At 36.2% G+C, this 19,013-nt stretch overlaps 3 protein-coding genes across 4 annotated transcripts; 1 reads left to right on the plus strand and 2 right to left on the minus strand.

The window, feature by feature from the left end:
• Positions 1-1,499: 1,499 nt before the first annotated feature.
• Mettl14 (methyltransferase like 14) lies at positions 1,500-7,734 on the minus strand. The gene is made up of 6 exons (XM_073088635.1): positions 7,544-7,734; positions 6,878-7,042; positions 6,128-6,328; positions 5,279-5,435; positions 3,220-3,529; positions 1,500-2,831 (listed from the first exon to the last, which is right to left on the minus strand). The coding sequence occupies exons 1-6, from the start codon at positions 7,607-7,609 to the stop codon at positions 2,585-2,587; spliced, it is 1,146 nt and encodes a 381-aa protein (XP_072944736.1). The 5' UTR covers positions 7,610-7,734; the 3' UTR covers positions 1,500-2,584.
• A 389-nt stretch (positions 7,735-8,123) lies between these two features.
• LOC140753708 (serine protease inhibitor swm-1) lies at positions 8,124-18,461 on the minus strand. 2 transcript variants are annotated; one of them, XM_073088472.1, is made up of 4 exons: positions 18,380-18,461; positions 9,335-9,532; positions 8,752-8,955; positions 8,124-8,385 (listed from the first exon to the last, which is right to left on the minus strand). In XM_073088472.1, exons 1-4 carry the CDS (start codon positions 18,441-18,443, stop codon positions 8,171-8,173), a joined length of 681 nt encoding a protein of 226 aa, XP_072944573.1. In that variant the 5' UTR covers positions 18,444-18,461; the 3' UTR covers positions 8,124-8,170. The 2 variants fall into 2 exon arrangements, with proteins under 2 accessions (XP_072944573.1, XP_072944572.1); XM_073088471.1 differs by having other exon boundaries at positions 8,752-8,958.
• On the plus strand, positions 9,957-17,174 carry LOC140753707 (sterol carrier protein 2-like). Its single transcript, XM_073088470.1, has 2 exons — positions 9,957-11,081; positions 16,374-17,174. Exons 1-2 carry the CDS (start codon positions 9,975-9,977, stop codon positions 16,875-16,877), a joined length of 1,611 nt encoding a protein of 536 aa, XP_072944571.1. The 5' UTR covers positions 9,957-9,974; the 3' UTR covers positions 16,878-17,174.
• Positions 18,462-19,013: the final 552 nt, after the last annotated feature.

Consider the following 19,013-nt stretch of genomic DNA (forward strand, 5'->3'; position numbering starts at 1 on the left):
AGCAAGAAAGCTTCCAGTCTGATGGCAACCTAAGATAGGATTGGAGTCCTATTTCAGGTCGGCCACAGATGCTTTTTTAACCCTGAGGACTAAGTTAGAATGCCTCGTGAGAGTATCTCTCCATTATACCCTTCAAACCAGAACACAGTACCGCTTGACACTGCTGCTATTAGGCAGAAATGCGTACCTCAGATTAGATGAAGGAAGAACCACCTTAAAATTATTATAACTCATTCAAAGTAATATAGTACAAGTCATATAAAAACAGAGAACAGACCAAAGTTGAAAGTTAAAGCTATTTATTTCAAGGATTTCTTATGGACTCTAGTTGCAGCAGTAATACATACTACAAACTATTGATGAGGTGTCTGCTGGGAATCGAACCTGAAACCCTTTACAAATTGAACAGTGTGATGAACTATCGATCCTCACAATTTCTCAGGTGCATCACACAAAAGTTTGTATCACAAGTCATAGTAATTCATACTTAAAATTCGTGTACGAAACCCTAAGTCAAACCCACTCGACAGATCTTCAATATAATAATCTAAGGCTGACCGCCTATTGGCTACAATCGTGTGAGCAAATATAAGTTCTAGCGATTAAATAGTAGTACCTTTAAAAGTTGACCCAGCGTGCTTGGGATTCCATCTTCAGACCGCCCATATTTAATAATTAACACCACTTAGCAGTATACATGGCAAACTAATTGTAAATTAAAAATACCTCTTTTTAACAGTCAATAAAATAAGATTGAATTTTAGTAATTGTTATTATTATAACATAAAACTGTAGATTGATAATCTTACCCCATAATATATATATATATTAGCTATTATATAGTATCGCGTCTTATACGAGCGCGTAGACAATAGGTTACTGACAGACTCGTCAAATAAAATCAATCATCTACTACTCGTCGGTCGCAAAAACAACACATAAGAAGCCCGATCGTTAGTGACTGTTTTGCAAGATGGTAGCCTACGCAACTATCGCTCACGCACTCGTAACCAATAGATGGTCAGCCAAAGTATAATTGAGTGTAAAAACTCAGCCACGTTTAAAATCTGCGAGGCTATTATCTATTTCAAGAGCATATAATACATATAACGTAGGTATATAAATATCCTGTACAAATATTTTCTTACGATGAGTACTTATATATGTACATATAACAAGACAATTTATTTAAAATACAACACAATTTATCATACAGTGAAGTAATACATAATAGGAAAATTTTTACACTATATTTCACGTTAACATTGTATAAGCTAGATCTTTACCAGTTATGGGGAGACCCATGCTCAGCAGTGGGATGTAAAACGATTTGCAGCTATTAAAAAGAATACAAAAGTTAACCATAACAATATCAGGGTTAAAGTTTTTCTAAATGGTTATAAAATACTTGTATTCAATTGGCATTTAAAAGATAAAAACGAATGATATAAAAAAAATGTTCCGCAAACTTTTTGTGTTCAAGGTACATCTAGGAAAACTAAAAATTTTGGAGTTACCACTACAAATTAAAAACTAATGATGACGGTACTACACCACTGTGCCGCGGCACACTTTGCGGAACACTGATATAAAATACTTCTTTTGAATCGAAGGCTAAAATGGAGACCGAACTTTTGAACTTCTTTGGGAAGGATGAGCATTGGCGTATCTAATAGTTCTGAACATTTCCAATCAAACATTGTACTAATTGATCATTAATAAAATTCAATTGCGTCACCATACCTGAATACGCCAATATTTTGATAATTGTCAATATGAGTACAAACGATATGATACGGTGACAACAATGTATTGAAAATTCCTGCAAAAACATGTGAAACTATAACGATATGATATTATTAACAGTAGCGATGACTATAATAAGAGTATACAGATAGGTACCTACATATGAATGTAACAATTCTCATTTATTTGAAGTAAAGATCAGAATAACCGCCGCACAACCAATGCTGTTCAATAGGCTTATAATTTGAGTAAAATATTCATATTTTTAAATTCATATTATATAAATAAATAATGTTAAAAAAAAGGTTTACAGATTTTTCATACCTCTAAAGACATGACCTTGGTTGTACGACAGAAATTGAGTATCACTTTGACAACACAAGCTCGAACAATTGTATTCGACAATACAAGTTAACATCTGTATAGAATAACCATATTACTTATATGTATAAACGGTTCATACGAACATTTTATATAATATACCGTGTTTATAGCATTCTTTATACGGTAGAACGGTACAAGGCAGTTATTTCGTACTTTTGAATGAGATTAGTACTATATACTAAATACTATATATATTACTATAGTTTTATCAGAAATCAGTAATACATATGTATAGTTATAGTTATATAATCCAGCGCATCCTTATACACACACTTATAAAAATAACATAGATATATTACATCTAAATATTTTATGCATTTTATATATAAGCTTAATAAGAGCTAGCAACTGTAAACAATTCATTTCCACACTTAAAAGCCTAATCATTGCCAGCTCCGTACAGTCACTATGCTGTACACGAAGAGTCCCATCGCTCACAGCGGTGACGTCAGCCCTATAAGGCGGGGCGAGCGCGGCCCCGCCCCCGGAAGCCGCCCCGCCCCCGAGGCCGCGCGCCCTTGCTGGTATTGGGCGGGCTCTTGGGGCGCAGCGCCTCGATGCGCTCCGTGCAGCCGGTGCTCTCGCGGCCCTCGCTGAAGTACGACGCGTAGAGCTCGGCGTTGAAGTTGGAGTTGGTTAGCTCGTGGCCGATAGTCACCCAGCCGGGGCGGATCGTGGAGTCGCGACCGAACAGGTGCACTCTGGGTAACAAAATTATAAGGATAAGTGTTACAAATTCATAGATTACTATTTTTTTCGAAACGGATTAATTTATTTAAAGAAGAATCTTTAGTAAATTCTTTTTTAAGGCTATAATTTACCTTCAATTATAAAGTTGGTCTACAATCATTTGACAAGGTGGTCTTCTTATTTATATGAAATTGAAGAAAAAATGGAGCAATCTTCCAAATTGTCAATAGATAAATAAAAATTTAGATAGATGTCCCTAAGGACTATTCTCTGCCTAGGATAAGGCCTTCATATAACCCTTAACAATACACAGTAATACTTAAAATTGACAAGGCACAATCATGCCATTAACATGCTTTGATGAATTTTAATATCCTTTTAAAACAAAAAATAATGTACCTTCTCCTTCCCAGACAAAAATGCTCCATAATATGAAAGATTTCAATCGGCTTCTCAGTACTGCCAAACTCGGGGTCCTCTGATATGATCAGATCAATATCTACATTGGCATGTATGAAGTCTCCGTCAACTGATCTCCTGACAGTTCCCTTGATGCCCATGAGGCAGTGTTCCTTGGTCCTCTGGAAGACTGCATTGTGTTCCAGGTTTTTGGAGTGACCGGGGTTCTTGATGTTTGTTTTAATCCAGCAGATGTCCTCGCACCGACGAAAACCCCACTTTTTGAGGCATTCACGACCCATGTCTAAACCTGTGAAGCATAAAGTTGTTGATTAAGTTTTTTTTTTTTTTTTTTTTTTTTTTTTTTTTTTTTTTTTTTTTTTTTTTTTTTTTGTGTTAGCATCTGCGATCAGTCTGTCTGCGACTATAAACAGATGTTTTGTGAGTCTTATAAGGCTTGTAGGGAACTGCTCCCAGCGGAGCCAACCCTTTCTTTGTTTTCGGACTATTAGTCACGCGTCATCGAACATATCCCGCCGCTTTTTTAGGCGACGTTCAGTGACTGCAGTTGCCAGCTGCCCCGCCAGTCGGTTGGGGTGCTTATGTAGGCGTTTTTTATATTTTTCTCCATGAGTTTCTATTTCTGTTTTTACCATGGGTATGTTCAGGATTTCATGGACCTCTGTTGTTCTAATAAACCAAGGTGCATTTGATATTTGTTTTAAGATGTAATTTTGTACTCGTTGGATGATCATGACATTAGAGGTACTTGCCGTGCCCCACAGCTGTATACCATAAGTCCAAATGGGTTTCAGTATAGTTTTGTATATGAGCAGCTTGTTGTCAGTGGATAGTTTTGAGTTTCGTCCAAGTAGCCAGTAGAGACCCTTGTATTTTAAATTAATTTCGTCCCTTTTTGTTTGGACGTGTTTTTTCCAAGTGAGTCTACGATCCAAGTGCATGCCGAGGTACTTTACAGTGTTTTGGTGTGGTAGTTGGACGCCATTTAGGCTGACTGGTGAGCAATCGCCCTTTCGGAGTGTGAATGTTACGTGCACTGACTTAGATACACTAGTTGCAATCCTCCATTTGGCTAGCCATTTTTCAATTTCATTTAGGCTGTTCTGTAGGACCTTAGAAGCTTTAATCGGACAGTTGTTCGATGAAAGTAGAGCTGTGTCGTCAGCGAAGGTTGCTATGGTAACATCATCGTTTTGGGGTAGGTCGTACGTATACAACTTCTACCTCTTCTAGGTTACTAGATAGACCGTCTAGGTTCCACGTTGCTATCTTGAGGGAAGCCATTATGTCATTTTGGCTACCAATGTTGTTATGAGGTTAATTAGAGTACTCATTTGTTGTAAGATAAGATCAAACTTTTCAGCTTGTTTGAGCAGCATCTCTTCAATTTTACTTGGTGTAGTTTGGTCCATGTTAGTGGCTTTTGGTCTACCTCTCAAAGTATCCAAGCAAAGCTTGCTCCCCTCCTGGTGCTCGAGTTCTGTATTACCCTATTATTATCTGGATGTTGAGTTTGGAGTTCCGGGTACTGGTACTGAGGTGGCAGTTGGTTCTCTACGTTAGCTGTCGGCGTGCTAACGTCTCTGTGATCGTTGTTCCGCTTTCCAGGTTCTTTTGTTGTAGCCCTTGCTCTTAGGTTATATGTAATTGTTACTTAATGCAGTGATGAACCTAAAATAGACAATATCTAAAAAAGGTATAATATTAAGTAGGGATTTATAATACTGCTTTATGCTACACCAGCTTTTTCCAGGTGTTGTCTTGAACAGCTCCTACGTTAGATGCAAATCTAGCCACACACTGAAATCATTGCGACTTTTTTTGCGAAGAAAACCTTCAGGTAGATTACCTGTTGCAGTTAGGGATGTGCTGCAAGGGTAGTTTTAGAGCTTATTAAACGGAGGATGATGTTGCGGCCTCACAACACTACATTCTGTCTTGTTAATTTTTATTATTCGAAATCTTTGTGCCTGCAAAGGTATCTTCTACCTTCTAATATACCTTCTTCCAAGTTGTCTCCTACTATCGCAGCACTTACCTTCGGAGCTACCACACCAGAGGAACACGAAGGACCTCGGCTGAGCCAGGTGCTGCAGCTCCAGCGCCAGCACGTCCCGCCAGCGCCAGCCCGCGCCCAGCGGCGGCTCCACCAGCAACACGTCGAACTTGCTGCCCATCTGCTTCAGCTCGAAGGTCTGACCGCATCCGTAGAAAATAAATAAGTGACAGCGATACCGCACGAGCCTCTTAAGATACTTTATCTGTCACTAAGGTAAATGCAGATCGCGAGTATAAGGCCAATAAATTGTAACACCCAAAAAAAAAAACACTATGAACTCGCACTTTAGCTTTTTATTTTATAATTAAACCACCAAGACTTTCTACCGAGCACGTGAAGCGCATTGGTCGGAGATTATGATCGAACTCCCAATAAAACTAGCCGGCCGCCTACTATCTTGATGTTACATCATGAATCTTGATGTCATAATGTCTTTCAAGTCATTAAAAATCACATTGACGAACTTGTCGTTGACACTAGCTTTATCATGATAATTTCTATGAGGCCTGTCATACATAAAGTGTAGAAAACAAGATTGTTGGGGTATAAAAATAAAATTATTTGGCTCCAAAATTTCCATTTTTTAAACCATTTTTTAATCTTATAAAAATATCAAATACAAATGGAACTTTGTATCATTATCGAGGTAAATGACTTGTCATTTGCAAATATTTTTAATATCAATAAAAAGGCCTTGTTTCATCTATCTTTTAAGAAGACATTTTGAATCTAAAGGCGCAATTTTGTTAAAATATTTTATTTTGGCCAACACCTTCAAAGAGTTGCCATTTAATAATTCCAAATTTTTTTGTTATATTTGACATATACCTTCAAATCACAACGTAGGTACATAGGCGGGGTAGCTGTGCGTGCAATGAGCTCATCCTTCAACTTGATCAGCTCCCGTAACTTAGGGTACTCCTCAAACCTGTCTGCAAGCCCCACATCTCTAATGAAGTTCTGAGGTCTTTGACCAGTGTCGACAAAATGCTGGCAGTAGTCATTGTGCGGGTTTGAGGATTGGGTGCCCTGGAGAGAAATGTTTCAAAGATTTTAATAAAGCAATAATACATCTTTCAAGTTGTTCTGTGACATTCACACTTTAGTTTCACTTAAGGTACAGGACCTTTAATTAGTTACAGATGGACATGGTGCCCAAAATAACTAGCGACCATTTAAGTACCTCAGGTGGGATGCATCCTTGTCATATAACATACAAAAAAACTTTAAACTTATTTCTTTTATTTATTCACTAGCTGACCCGGCAAACTTTGTAGTGCCTCAAAATCTGTTTATCAAATATATTTTATATAAAACATAGCCTATGTTACTCGTGGGTTATGTAGCTTTCGAATGGCGAAAGAATTTTTAAAATCGGTCCAGTACTTTTTGAGCCTATTCATTACAATCAAACAAACAAACAAACAAACAAACAAAGTTTTCCTCTTTATAATATTAGTATAGATTGATTATAGGGAATAAGACATATGCTTCATAAACTATGATTATTATGCAAAATAAAGTTCATACTAGTGTTTTTCTACAAATTTACAATGTCAAGAAGAAAATTGTACAAACCTTCAAAAAAGTAGAAGAGTCAGTATACACCAAACTATCAGGTTCTTTGGGCACGGGCTTGCCGCTGCCGTCGGAGCTGTACTCCGCCACCGCCTGCTTCTTGGGCAGGCCGTCCAGGGTCGCGCCCAGAGCATGTCTCAGCTCACTCACACTGGATACACCTAGCTGTTGCATTAAATCACAATTATCTACTTTAATTTAGTTAGCAATACTTTAAAAAGGTCATAAAACCTTCGGGTGTCGATGATACATCAAATAAAAGGAAGTTTTCGCCATAGTCACCGCATACGCGTCAAACATATTTGTGATCACAATTTATAAAAAAATAACACATGCCTGTCTTCTGAACAATTTTTTTTATTCTTATTATACGACTTCCATGGGAAAAGATAGATTGGACGATGGTTTTCTTCGTCCAATCTATCTTTTTAAGCAATATTTCTACTACACGCCGTATTATGAACGCAGTGTAACAAACATTTGTTTTGACTTACGACGTAGATGAAATTTGTTTGATTTATTACTTACACATACTAACTAACAACGACGCCAGGGAATACGCTAACTTATACCGGACAACCTAACATAAATTTCGAGTGATATAAAATAAACAAACTTTACAAAACACATAACATTGTAAACGCAAATAGGTTATGTTTTACGTACCGTTTGTGCCAGCAGTTTCTTCCGTTTCTGAGACCTTTCTCTGAGCTCCTTTAACTTTTCACTCATTTTAACTATATGCACTTATACCGCATTAATATAAAATTGTATTAATGATAAAATTAAACTACTATTAATATTGCAAGCTTGGTATAACAACGGTAAATGACAAACAAGAGGCAATGACAAACAGACAAAATTGTCACATCTGACAGAAAAGCTATCCAACAGATGCGCTATAATATTATAATCATAATATTATGTCTATGGTACGACATATTTCTACCTGGCCAGTATTTTATAACAATAATATTTAGAATCGCAAAGTTGTAAAATTTATTGCTCAACTTAACAAGCTTATCAGGTAGGTCCGTTAATTTCAGTTTTATAAGGACTTTTTAAGATAATTTGCACACCGCATCGAATCGAATTAAACTTTCATATTAATTGCAATATAATTAAATCTACCTACACAAGCTGTATCTGAAGATTCTTCATAGTGTTTAAATTCTCAAAGAAGAATTTGAATAAAAGGCTGTTCAGTTAAATATTTAAAATAAAACGATACAATCATTTACTTCGTTTTAAAATAATTTTATTTATTAAGTATATTGCAGGTTGCATAAGATATCATGGATTTACAGAACTTGCATTTGTATACTGTGTTAAGCCGAATCGGTAGCAATTGTTAGCAGTGACGCAGTGGCCAGTGATGTCCCGCAGTAGTCCCAGCTTACAGTAACACCCCAGGGTGCAGCGTTTTGGTCGCACGCACATGCGATTATCACAACGTGCTTCACATCCGTAGCGACAGACGAACTCTTCGTTTGAGTCGAAACATTTCTCTGGAAAAAATATTGTACACATGATGGATAATTAGAATACTGCAGCCCTTTTATGTCTGCTTACAGCGTACTCCACCACACTGTAACCTGCTATACAAAGTTTGTTATTAGCGCTCACCCATCTTCCAATCACGCTTGTCATTGCTTAACTTTTTAGATGGGTTAAGATCTAAAAGCGCGCAATGCCTCGGCTGGGATTTCATCTATAAACTACTTTTATTCATAATCAAACAGCGATAATTAATTGCAGGTTAATAAGTCGCTCTTAAATTTAATCCCACTTTTCTCAATTGATATTATAAAACATAACATTAAAATACCAGCCATAAGATTAATGAAAATATGAAAGATAAAAAACATACATACGTGGTACGCAATTCTTTCGCTCGACGCACTGTCCAGAATGGTGTCTCAGTAATGGCGGGCGACATAGACACCCGCGGGTGCAAGTTTGCGTAGAACATTGTGGTTCAGGTTCAGAGCAGCTTGGCTCGCACCATCCACATGATAGAAACTCTTCGTTTGATCCGCAATCCTCGATTGATATGTCTTGAACACCTAACGTTATTTCTGCTGTCATATAAAACGAAAACATATGTGTTACTGCCATAGTATTTTTTAAGTTAAATCATTCAGTGAAACTATTAAAACTCTTTGAATTAGCAAAAAAAACTGTCTCACAGCTGGGCATGGATGTGAATGAGAAGCATTAAGTCATAGTCTACTTCGTGCTGGCCAAGTGCGATTTGGCGGACTTCACACGCGTATATCTTTTAGAACTATTTTACAGGTCTCTCAAGTATGTAGGTTTGCAGTTATGCAGGTTGCAAAAAAAGAGCTTTTCGTCAAAACCAATGGTGACTCCTCTGGTGTTGCAAATTTCCATAGGCGATGGTGACTGGTTTCCATTTGTAAATTTAGGGCATATGCTTTACTCCTTGATACATACCTTTTGGACATTCTTTTAATTCTACACATTTGCCATTCGGAGCCTTTACTAAGTCGTTATTGCAGAAGCAACCCGTCTGACAAGGGCCTATGCAAGTTGGATTCAGATTGCTACAAGTTTTTTCACATCGCTGACATTGGTTGAATATTTGGTTAGGTCCGCACTGTATGTCGAAAGTTTTTGCGACTATTTGTATGTCTGAAAGAAATATAAATGTATATTAACTTTTCAAGCATTATAATCATTTCAGAAAATTATTTAAAAAAAAGGAACGTCACATAGACAAATGACAGGTGTCGTGTTGTCTGACGGATCAGGTATGACGTAAACAAAGTAATCAAAATAGTGAAATCTTCATTATTCTACAATTCTTCATTCAATTCAATCGTTCATTCATTTTATTTTGCACAATTTTATTACGTATCATTGATTGTTGGTCGGTGTGTTTGTACTATTTGTAGATTTAGAAACTTTTTGCTATCAGTAGCTATCATTTCACCTAATACAAGATAAAAGTTATCTGCGATTGAAGATCCAAGTCCAAGTGCAATAAAGATACATATAGATAGCTGAGCCGTGAAGATTGGTAGTTGCTGTGAGGAGTTCACGAAACGAGGTAATAATTCAATTATATTCCAAGATGACTAGGAAAGTGTATGTGGTCGGCGTGGGGATGACGAAGTTCGTGAAGCCCAGCGAGTCTGTGGATTATCCAGAGATGGGCAAGGAGGCGGTGGAGGGAGCGCTGGCGGACGCGCGCATCCCGTACGCGGCGGTGCAGCAGGCGGTGTGCGGCTACGTGTTCGGGGACTCCACGTGCGGCCAGCGCGTGCTGTACCAGGTGGGCATGACCGGCATCCCCGTCTACAACGTCAACAACAACTGCTCCACCGGCTCTACCGCGCTCTTCCTCGCTAAGCAGCTCATAGAGGGCGGCATAGCCGACGTCGTGCTCGCGGTCGGCTTCGAGAAGATGGCGCCCGGGGCCCTCACCGACGGCGTATTTACCGACCGAACTAACCCCATGGACAGGCACAGGAACAAAATGGGTGAGTTGACGGGTGTTACCAACGCACCTATGACGGCGCAGTACTTTGGCAACGCCGGCATCGAACATATGAAGAAGTACGGCACGACAGAGGTGCACGTCGCTAAAATCGCCGCTAAGAACCATCGTCACGCCATAAAAAATCCGCGCGCTCAAAGTAAGAGAGAGTACACAGTGGAGGAAATTTTAAATGCTAGGAAAATCTATGGCCCCCTAACCAAACTTGCATGTTGCCCGACCAGCAATGGTTCAGGTGCTGCAGTTTTAATGTCAGAAGACGCTGTGATTCGACACGGTCTTCAGGACAAGGCCGTGGAGATTATTGGCATGGAAATGACCACTGACACTCCCGGCATTTTCACTGACAACAGCTTGATGAAAATTGTTGGTTACGACATGACTATTGCAGCCGCAACTAAGCTTTACAAAAAGACAGGCATATCACCAAAACAAGTTGATGTAGTCGAGTTGCATGATTGTTTTGCTACTAATGAGATGATTTTGTACGAGACTTTGCAGCTTTGTGGGGAGGGTGAAGCGGGGAAGTTTATAGATGCTGGCAACAACACGTATGGGGGGCAAGTTGTGGTCAACCCGAGTGGAGGTCTCATAGGGAAGGGGCATCCTCTGGGGGCTACGGGGCTGGCGCAGTGCGCGGAGCTGGTCTGGCAGCTCCGGGGCGAGGCTGGAGACAGACAGGTTTGAACAAATGTGTCACAAAAATGTGTTGTCCGCCTTAATTCTACTGCTTCGGTTATTATGGTCAATCCTACCTGATTGGGACGTTACACATGTTTGTGATTGTTTATCTTTGTAAATATGCCCCTCTTTCTTTAAATTAAATTGTGATCGTTATATGTATTAAATGTATTGTATTGTTTCATGTGAATATTTATGTTACATAATCTGCCATGGTTGTCCACTTTGTTCAAATATAATAAAAATTTCATAGATATCTGCCAAAATATTATATAAATAATACATATTATGTGTACTATTATAAATCAGTGTAAAATACAAAGTTACAAACTATATTTTTACCATTTATATATTTTTACCAAGTATGTATTTGTGGTTAAAATTGTAAAAATATTAACATAAGAGTGAGATCTAATAATTATTTATGAATGTATACTATACTGTGATGGTTTCAGGAAGTATTCTACCATGTATTACCCATGAAAATTAGGGCTGTTTGAGAATATATTAGAAATCTTAAAGCCTCAATAACCATGAAGTTAGGAACAGTGTGGTCCTTGAGCACTAGAGGGTGTTTATAATTTTAAATTACAAATAACATTATTACATTATTTATTATTATACTTATAATAAAATTATTTCTATATGTACTAAGCAGATTATAAACTTTAGATTAAAAATAACTACTTATATTTAATCATTAACTTTTAAATTAGTTATTTATATAATCATAATGAATATTTATTCGTATTAGTATAAGGCGAAACTCGGTGAAATTACTTTAATAACTAAATGGTTTTATTTATAACGTAGGTAATTCACATTACCTTTACAAACATAAGAACAATGTAAGAAATAGTTCTATGAATATTAAATAGTGTCAGAGGTCGCTCAAAGCAAGGTAACTTGATGGAAACTCAGTCTATTATATTGTTCTGGTTGAGATAGTTATATGAATCCATTTTGTTTGTGATTTTATGTAGGCGACTCACAAAGGTAATTTTATATTGGATACAATTAGGATTACAAAATTGGTAAGGTCGTAGTTAGGATCATAAGAACTACCGAAACTTTTTGTTTTTATCAATTATTTTTTAAAATCTTGACAACTTTTTTTGCCGAATTATTACATGTGTTTTTTCGTTGTATGTACGTCTACCTTTTTTTGTCGCTCGTCTTTATAAAGATTACTAAGTTTATTCTTCTTACTTGGGTTAGCAAAATGTGCCCCCTAAAATTTGCGACTCTGCAGCACCCCGTCAAATCAACTACCTACGATTCTGAACTTATACTTAAATAATATATTAAAATAAGTTGGTCTAATAGTTTTAAAGTTATATAAAAAGACGATAGTATTCAAAAAAATATTTTTTGTGGGAACAATATGCTCATTAAGACATTAAAGATTTTTTGTCGGAATTTTAAAACCTTTTATAACACCCATATGTTATTTAACATGTAACTTGGCGGATATAAATTGTTATTACATTGTATGGCTTAGAAAATAATTAATTTAAAATATTTTAATAATGTACGGCTCTTCAGTAATAGACCAGTGCCGATAATTTTTGAAACCAAAAAAAATTACAGTAGGATGAAACCCATTAGAAAAGGAGGGGAATATGATCAAAATGAAAGGAAAAATAAATTACAGACGATCCGAGTTCGGGAAGTGGAGGGGGTTAGTTTTTAAGGGTAAAAAATGGTTTATCTTGATTTCCGGCAAAACTACAAGTCCTATGGAAAAAAGTTAAATGGCAAAGTTGTAGGTAATAAAAAGATCTACAACTTTTGTATTTGCAATTTTTTCACATAACCTCAAAATTTTGGTGAAAAATTCAAAAAACCAAGTTTTTGGTTTTTTATTTATATCTTTTTCAAAAAAAATTTTTTTTCTACGAAATTTGGTGAAAACTTACCTTATTATGTCCCAAATACACTGTAATTTATTTGATTAAAAATATTTATTTTTTCGCCTTATTTTAACTTTATATCAAAAAAGCACCCTAATTTTCAATCGAAAATTCTGACGTCAAAATATCAGCTTTTTTCAAAAAGTTTGGCGGCTTTTTGTTCGTTGAAATATCTACTTTCTGATGGTGTAAAAAAAAATATACATTACTATAGGAAATGTTCTCAGAAAATGCAAAAAATTGAAAAAAACTCAAATTCGAAAAATTTTTTTAATCATTATGTACAATTTCATCAAAAAAATGTGATTGCTGCAATTTTTTTTAAGTTAAAAAGTTAATTAATTTCATTCGAATTACATTCATGTCATAGAAAATCTCATACAATATAAATATACATGTAAATCGTACTATTGAATTTAGATACTTAATTCTGATTACGTTATTCATTATATTTTTTTTTTTTCAAAAACGTTAATCTTGTTATTTATAATACCTTATCTGAACTTCTAATCAGTTATTCATTAGTTTTTGTCTCTTTGAAGGCATTTCTTCATCGTTAGATTCGACAAACCTTTCCAACTCTAGTTGATCGTCGAAATCTTCAAGACCATCATCTTCGTCTCGAATGTTATTACCAGTCTGCATTGGTTCTTCATCCACAATTTCATCTGAATCATTTACTTCCTCGTAGATTTTTTCTTCCATATTGGAGCAACTTTCAGAACCCTGACAATTAGTGCATAAATTTGTGCATTTTAAACCATGTTTTCGGCAGCCACATTTTAAACTGTTACATCCAGTTTCACAGCTGCAGCAAATAGTTTTGAGCAATACTTCCGGAATTAAATCCTTTTCTGTAAATTTGGGCATAATGCCACGCTGATGCTGCTTCCAGCCCCAATCTGTTGCTGTCAATTCGTTACCCAACCAAGTTTGAAGCTGATAATATGCTCTGTAACAGTGTTTCGGCCAGTTCAGTCCGAAATACTGAACACATACTATTTATGAAAGAAAATATTACTATTTTTATTTTAAAGTTGATTAATATAGATAAAAATACAGATATTATTTACCTTGCTATGTAGATTCCAAACGATTTTTTGAATAAAGTAAATTTCTCACAATTCACTTAGAATAACTCAGCCTGCACGTGTATTTTTAAAAACGATGTTGTACACTGCTCTGTATCTCGAATACTGGCTAACGGTTTTTACAGCTGCTACGAAATAGCAGGTATGTAGTAAGGCCCAGACCCTCCTAGGTCCGTCCCCACTTCTCTATGAAATAACTGACAATGGGCTAAAATTTACCGAAGGTCACTCAGGTATATAAATTATCTTAAAACAGCAATAAATAGGCATCTACAAATATTATTTAAAAAAAAATTTTCGAATTTGAGTTTTTTTCAATTTTTTGCATTTTCTGAGAACATTTCCTATAGTAATGTATATTTTTTTTTACACCATCAGAAAGTAGATATTTCAACGAACAAAAAGCCGCCAAACTTTTTGAAAAAAGCTGATATTTTGACGTCAGAATTTTCGATTGAAAATTAGGGTGCTTTTTTGATATAAAGTTAAAATAAGGCGAAAAAATAAATATTTTTAATCAAATAAATTACAGTGTATTTGGGACATAATAAGGTAAGTTTTCACCAAATTTCGTAGAAAAAAAAATTTTTTTGAAAAAGATATAAATAAAAAACCAAAAACTTGGTTTTTTGAATTTTTCACCAAAATTTTGAGGTTATGTGAAAAAATTGCAAATACAAAAGTTGTAGATCTTTTTATTACCTACAACTTTGCCATTTAACTTTTTTCCATAGGACTTGTAGTTTTGCCGGAAATCAAGATAAACCATTTTTTACCCTTAAAAACTCACCCCCTCCACTTCCCGAACTCGGATCGTCTGTAATTTATTTTTCCTTTCATTTTGATCATATTTCCCTCCTTTTCTAATGGGTTTCATCCTACTGTAATTTTTTTTCATTTTTTACCATTTTTAAAGGTATCGGCACTGGTCTATAATGTCTTGATAGGTCTGTGGCTTTAGGTATGTTAGTATTTTTTGTACGTATACATTTTGGTGTTAATTATTTCCTTTTATTTATAATTAATTCGGTAATCACGGTCACCGACTTTATGTACTCGCACATAGATCGTAGATAAATCTGAAATTTGAATTTGAATATTTCCAAATTTTGCCGTTGGTGGGGTTTATACGCTATTAGAACCTATTATAACCAAAAAGAAAGAAAATAAAGCGGGCTTACACGAAGCCGTGAAACAATGGTAGTTTAAATTTAATATGATAAACAATGATCTTGTACCAAAAAATATTTGTTTTGATAAGACATTAAATTATCATTTACGTAATACGCTCGGCTTTCCGCTATCTAATCTAAATTTCAATTCAGAGTCTATTTTATTATCTTATCACTTGTTTTGGGTGTTACTATTTGCCCCTCATAAGCAAAAAATATTTTTCGCATACCATTTTACCCCAAAAATATTCGTATATACCTAAAACCCTAACTACCCTAAAAACTTTTGTTTCAAAATATCTCCATAAATTACCAAATTTTCATAATAAAAGAGATTATTACCAAAAGAAGTTAATAATTTATCGTATTTTCAGTTTATAATCCTGTAATTAATTATTAATTAGATTATCTATCTATTTCTGGCTATATTAGTAGTTTTGATAAGGCAGTCATTGCACGTAAACGTTCAACACAGAACGTATTTTTAAAAATTGCGGAAATAAAGAAATAGAATGAATATTGCTTTCGAATTTTAAAGGAATATACTACATAGGTCTGTATTAACTTTTTTAACATTATGTGTAATAATAATAATAAGTCGATCCATGCAATTGTGTCGAAATATATTATGCAATATGAATTAAAAGAGCGTATTTTGAGTAGGTACCTACCTGTTACATCTTAAAATGTCTCAATTCCGCGATAATATTAGTTTAAAATCAATATTAAAGTAATTTAAGTTCCAAAAATGTATGTTTATAACTTATGTTTCCTTATAACGTTTTGAACAAAATTTAGTAGGTAGGTATATTGTAAGCCGCTAAAATTTGATTAGATTTAATAAGTAATTTGGACAAAGAATATTGAGATTATTTAAGAATATATAACATTAGTATTTATTATATTCCCATACGTAAATGTATGTAATTTATATGTATATCATTTTATGTAACGTCTAAAACATTTATGATAATTATGTAATGTTTGATTTGTTTAGTGTCCTAATTATTGTGTCTGCCCGTGTATTGTATCGTTCTATAGTATTCTATACGTTCTTAAAGCTGTAAGATTGTTTTAGTAAAAAGTCGTCAGTCTTAATAGAATTTATAATTGCAGGTGCCACGAGCCCGTATCGGTCTTCAACATAACCTGGGTCTAGGAGGCGCTGCCGTAGTCACCATGTACCGCAAAGGCTTTACCAACGCTACCCCTAACAATGTGGCCGCGATCGCCGAGAACCCGGAGGAGTTCAAGGTGTACAAGTACATGAAGATCCTGGAGGAGGCGATGGAGAAGGACGAGGAGAAGCTGGTGGAGAAGGTGCGCGGCGTGTACGGGTTCCGCGTGCGCAACGGACCCGGCGGCGCGGAGGGCTATTGGGTTATCAACGCTCGTGAGGGCAAGGGCCGCGTGGCCTACCGCGGCACCGACAAGCCCGACGTCACCTTCACCATCGACGACGCCGACGTGGCCGACCTCATCTCCGGCAAGCTCAACCCGCAGAAGGCGTTCTTCCAGGGCAAGATCAAGATCCAGGGCAACATGGGGCTCGCCATGAAGCTTACAGACCTACAGCGCTCCGCCGCCGGACGGATCGAGGCTATCCGCTCCAAACTGTAAATATCTAACCGCAACCGGTTCGATCCGGTTTCCTCCGGTTACGGGCTGTGGGACTATGGTTCAATGGGCATTTTTCACAAACGCATCACAGATTCTAGGTTTAAGTCAGTGTGGTATATCTGTAGATAATTAAGTGTAAGACGCAATATTGAGGTACCTTTCTACTTTAAGACAAATAGTTGCAAAAGTATATCGTTATGAGATGTTGAATGTTTTAATGTATTTATATGAACATTCCCGGTTTAACCAGATTGTATTATGAATTTATTACGTTGTTAATAAAATGTATTTTTAAAATTTATCTTTTATTTCTACGATCTACCTTACATAACGTAGATACTAAATTCTAAACTAAAATTTATAAAGTTACGTAACAAGAGGATTTCTTTAGTTATAATACGACACATGTTACGTAAGGCAGATGAAAGATGGCGTAAAGTAGGTAACGTACTTTGAACCAGTCTGTGTATGTCGGGTTGTAATTATACTTGTTCATTAAAATACATTTGTCCTACCTACCCTTTTTTTGTTTTTTTTTTCTTTACGAGAGGGAAACCTTCAAAAGGTACCCGACGACGTGGGAGCGACGCCGGGTTATGTGGGATTTTTACCGCACTAAACCAGCCCCCCCGTGGCCGTCCTCAGCGCTTGGTGGAGAACTCGGGGATCTCCGATGGAACATAACCGGAGTCCTCCAAACGCGATGCCCCAAACGGGCTCTTCCCTGAGGGAGCAGTTTACGCTCCTTCCACACACCTGGTGTTTACAACGGTATGAGGCCAACCGTCACAAACCGTCGTGCTTCCCGGGGTTACTTGCTGGACGGTTCGAGCTCATACTCTTGCCGCCCGCAACCCCAGAAGCCCCCTTTTAGTCGCCTCTTATGACAGGCAGGGGATACCGTAACCCTATTCTAGGGTTCTACCTACCCTACCCTACCTAATAACGAGTATTACCATTATTAGTAATTACGAGTTGTCTGGAAACACATTCTTTATATTACAATTTAAACTGGAACTGGCAATTTAATTGGAGATGCTTAAGCTTGAACATGGCCTAATGTTTAATGGTCCATCTCTACTCATTCTCAGCCATATACTTAGAATTGTCTTAGTTTTACTGTTGCTCGAAAAATATGATTAGTTAAATACTTTTTATTAATAGTGCTGGGTATAACGCCCAAGGAATACAATCGTCAGTAAACTAGATGCTATTTAGTTATGATTTTTTTAGGAGATTGAGGTCAAAGCCAACAAATATTGACCAATCAGATTTCTCAGTTTACAACAATTTCAATTTTTATTTAAATCCCACAAATGATACCGAACATGTCCAAATATTTCAAAGTACCCAAATCATACTTACTCGTAATTTCTTAGAAGCCTATGTTACAAGTTACGAGCACATAATTTAAATAATCTATGAAAAAACGAATGCGATGCTATTTCGAACACAGTAACAAAAATGTAGCAATAATTAAGAATTAAGCAATAAAAACTTACACAAATTCGTTCCCATTAATAAAAACATGAATTGGTTTAAAATCAAACAGGTTTTCACTCCCATGACTTCAACAAAAGTGCATTCACGATATGCCCGGAACCATCCGTGTTGTGGTTTTACTCGCAAACGAACCGCATTATGCAAAAGAGAGAAATTCATTTTGATATGAAATTAAAGTTGATATTAGTATACAGACAGACGAAGTGTTGTCTGTGTGTGGTTTCAATAGTGTTTTAAACGTGGTAGAACTCTTTGTGGCCCGATTTCGGCGACACCACTGCCACACCCATTTCTATGTAATAAAAGGAGAGTTAAATCTGTTCTCGGAAGACATACTTTTTCGAAGCGTAAGCTAAATAGCTTAATTAATAGTTAATTAACTATTAAAATAAAATAAGCTGGAGTTCGTCAGGGGTACCGCATCTGAGGTTGACTTCAGATTGGAATCTTTTGTTATGTTCACAATGTTATTTGTGGCGCTATCTATTACAAAAGGTTAATAAACTATTAAATTAATTATATGTCTTATTAGATTTTCACTTAAATATCAGGCTACTCTAATAAATATCTACACAATCACTACATAAATATCTTTCAACTAGCGCACTATAGGTACTTAGTATGCAAAATGCA

The sequence above is a fragment of the Epargyreus clarus genome, unplaced genomic scaffold (assembly GCF_041222505.1).
Source record: "Epargyreus clarus isolate Ecla_fem2 unplaced genomic scaffold, WU_Ecla_fem_2.2 ptg000027l, whole genome shotgun sequence".
In the NCBI taxonomy this organism is placed as follows: domain Eukaryota; kingdom Metazoa; phylum Arthropoda; class Insecta; order Lepidoptera; family Hesperiidae; genus Epargyreus; species Epargyreus clarus.

Bases quoted from the DNA above. Each gene is read 5' to 3' on its own strand.
- Mettl14 (XM_073088635.1), bottom strand. From the start codon at position 7,609: ATGAGTGAAAAGTTAAAGGAGCTCAGAGAAAGGTCTCAGAAACGGAAG. The intron at 3,530-5,278 runs GTAAGTGCTGCG...TATGCTTCACAG, and splicing joins CTGGTGTGGTAGCTCCGAAG to GTTTAGACATGGGTCGTGAA. The intron at 2,832-3,219 runs GTACATTATTTT...TTTGTTACCCAG, and splicing joins TTTTGTCTGGGAAGGAGAAG to AGTGCACCTGTTCGGTCGCG.
- LOC140753707 (XM_073088470.1), top strand. From the start codon at position 9,975: ATGACTAGGAAAGTGTATGTGGTCGGCGTGGGGATGACGAAGTTCGTG. The intron at 11,082-16,373 runs GTTTGAACAAAT...TTATAATTGCAG, and splicing joins GCGAGGCTGGAGACAGACAG to GTGCCACGAGCCCGTATCGG.
- LOC140753708 (XM_073088471.1), bottom strand. From the start codon at position 18,443: ATGGGAGTGAAAACCTGTTTGATTTTAAACCAATTCATGTTTTTATTA. The intron at 9,533-18,379 runs GTAAGTTTTTAT...TATTTCTTTCAG, and splicing joins ATTAATGGGAACGAATTTGT to ACATACAAATAGTCGCAAAA. The intron at 8,386-8,751 runs GTATGTATGTTT...TATTTTTTCCAG, and splicing joins GCGAAAGAATTGCGTACCAC to AGAAATGTTTCGACTCAAAC.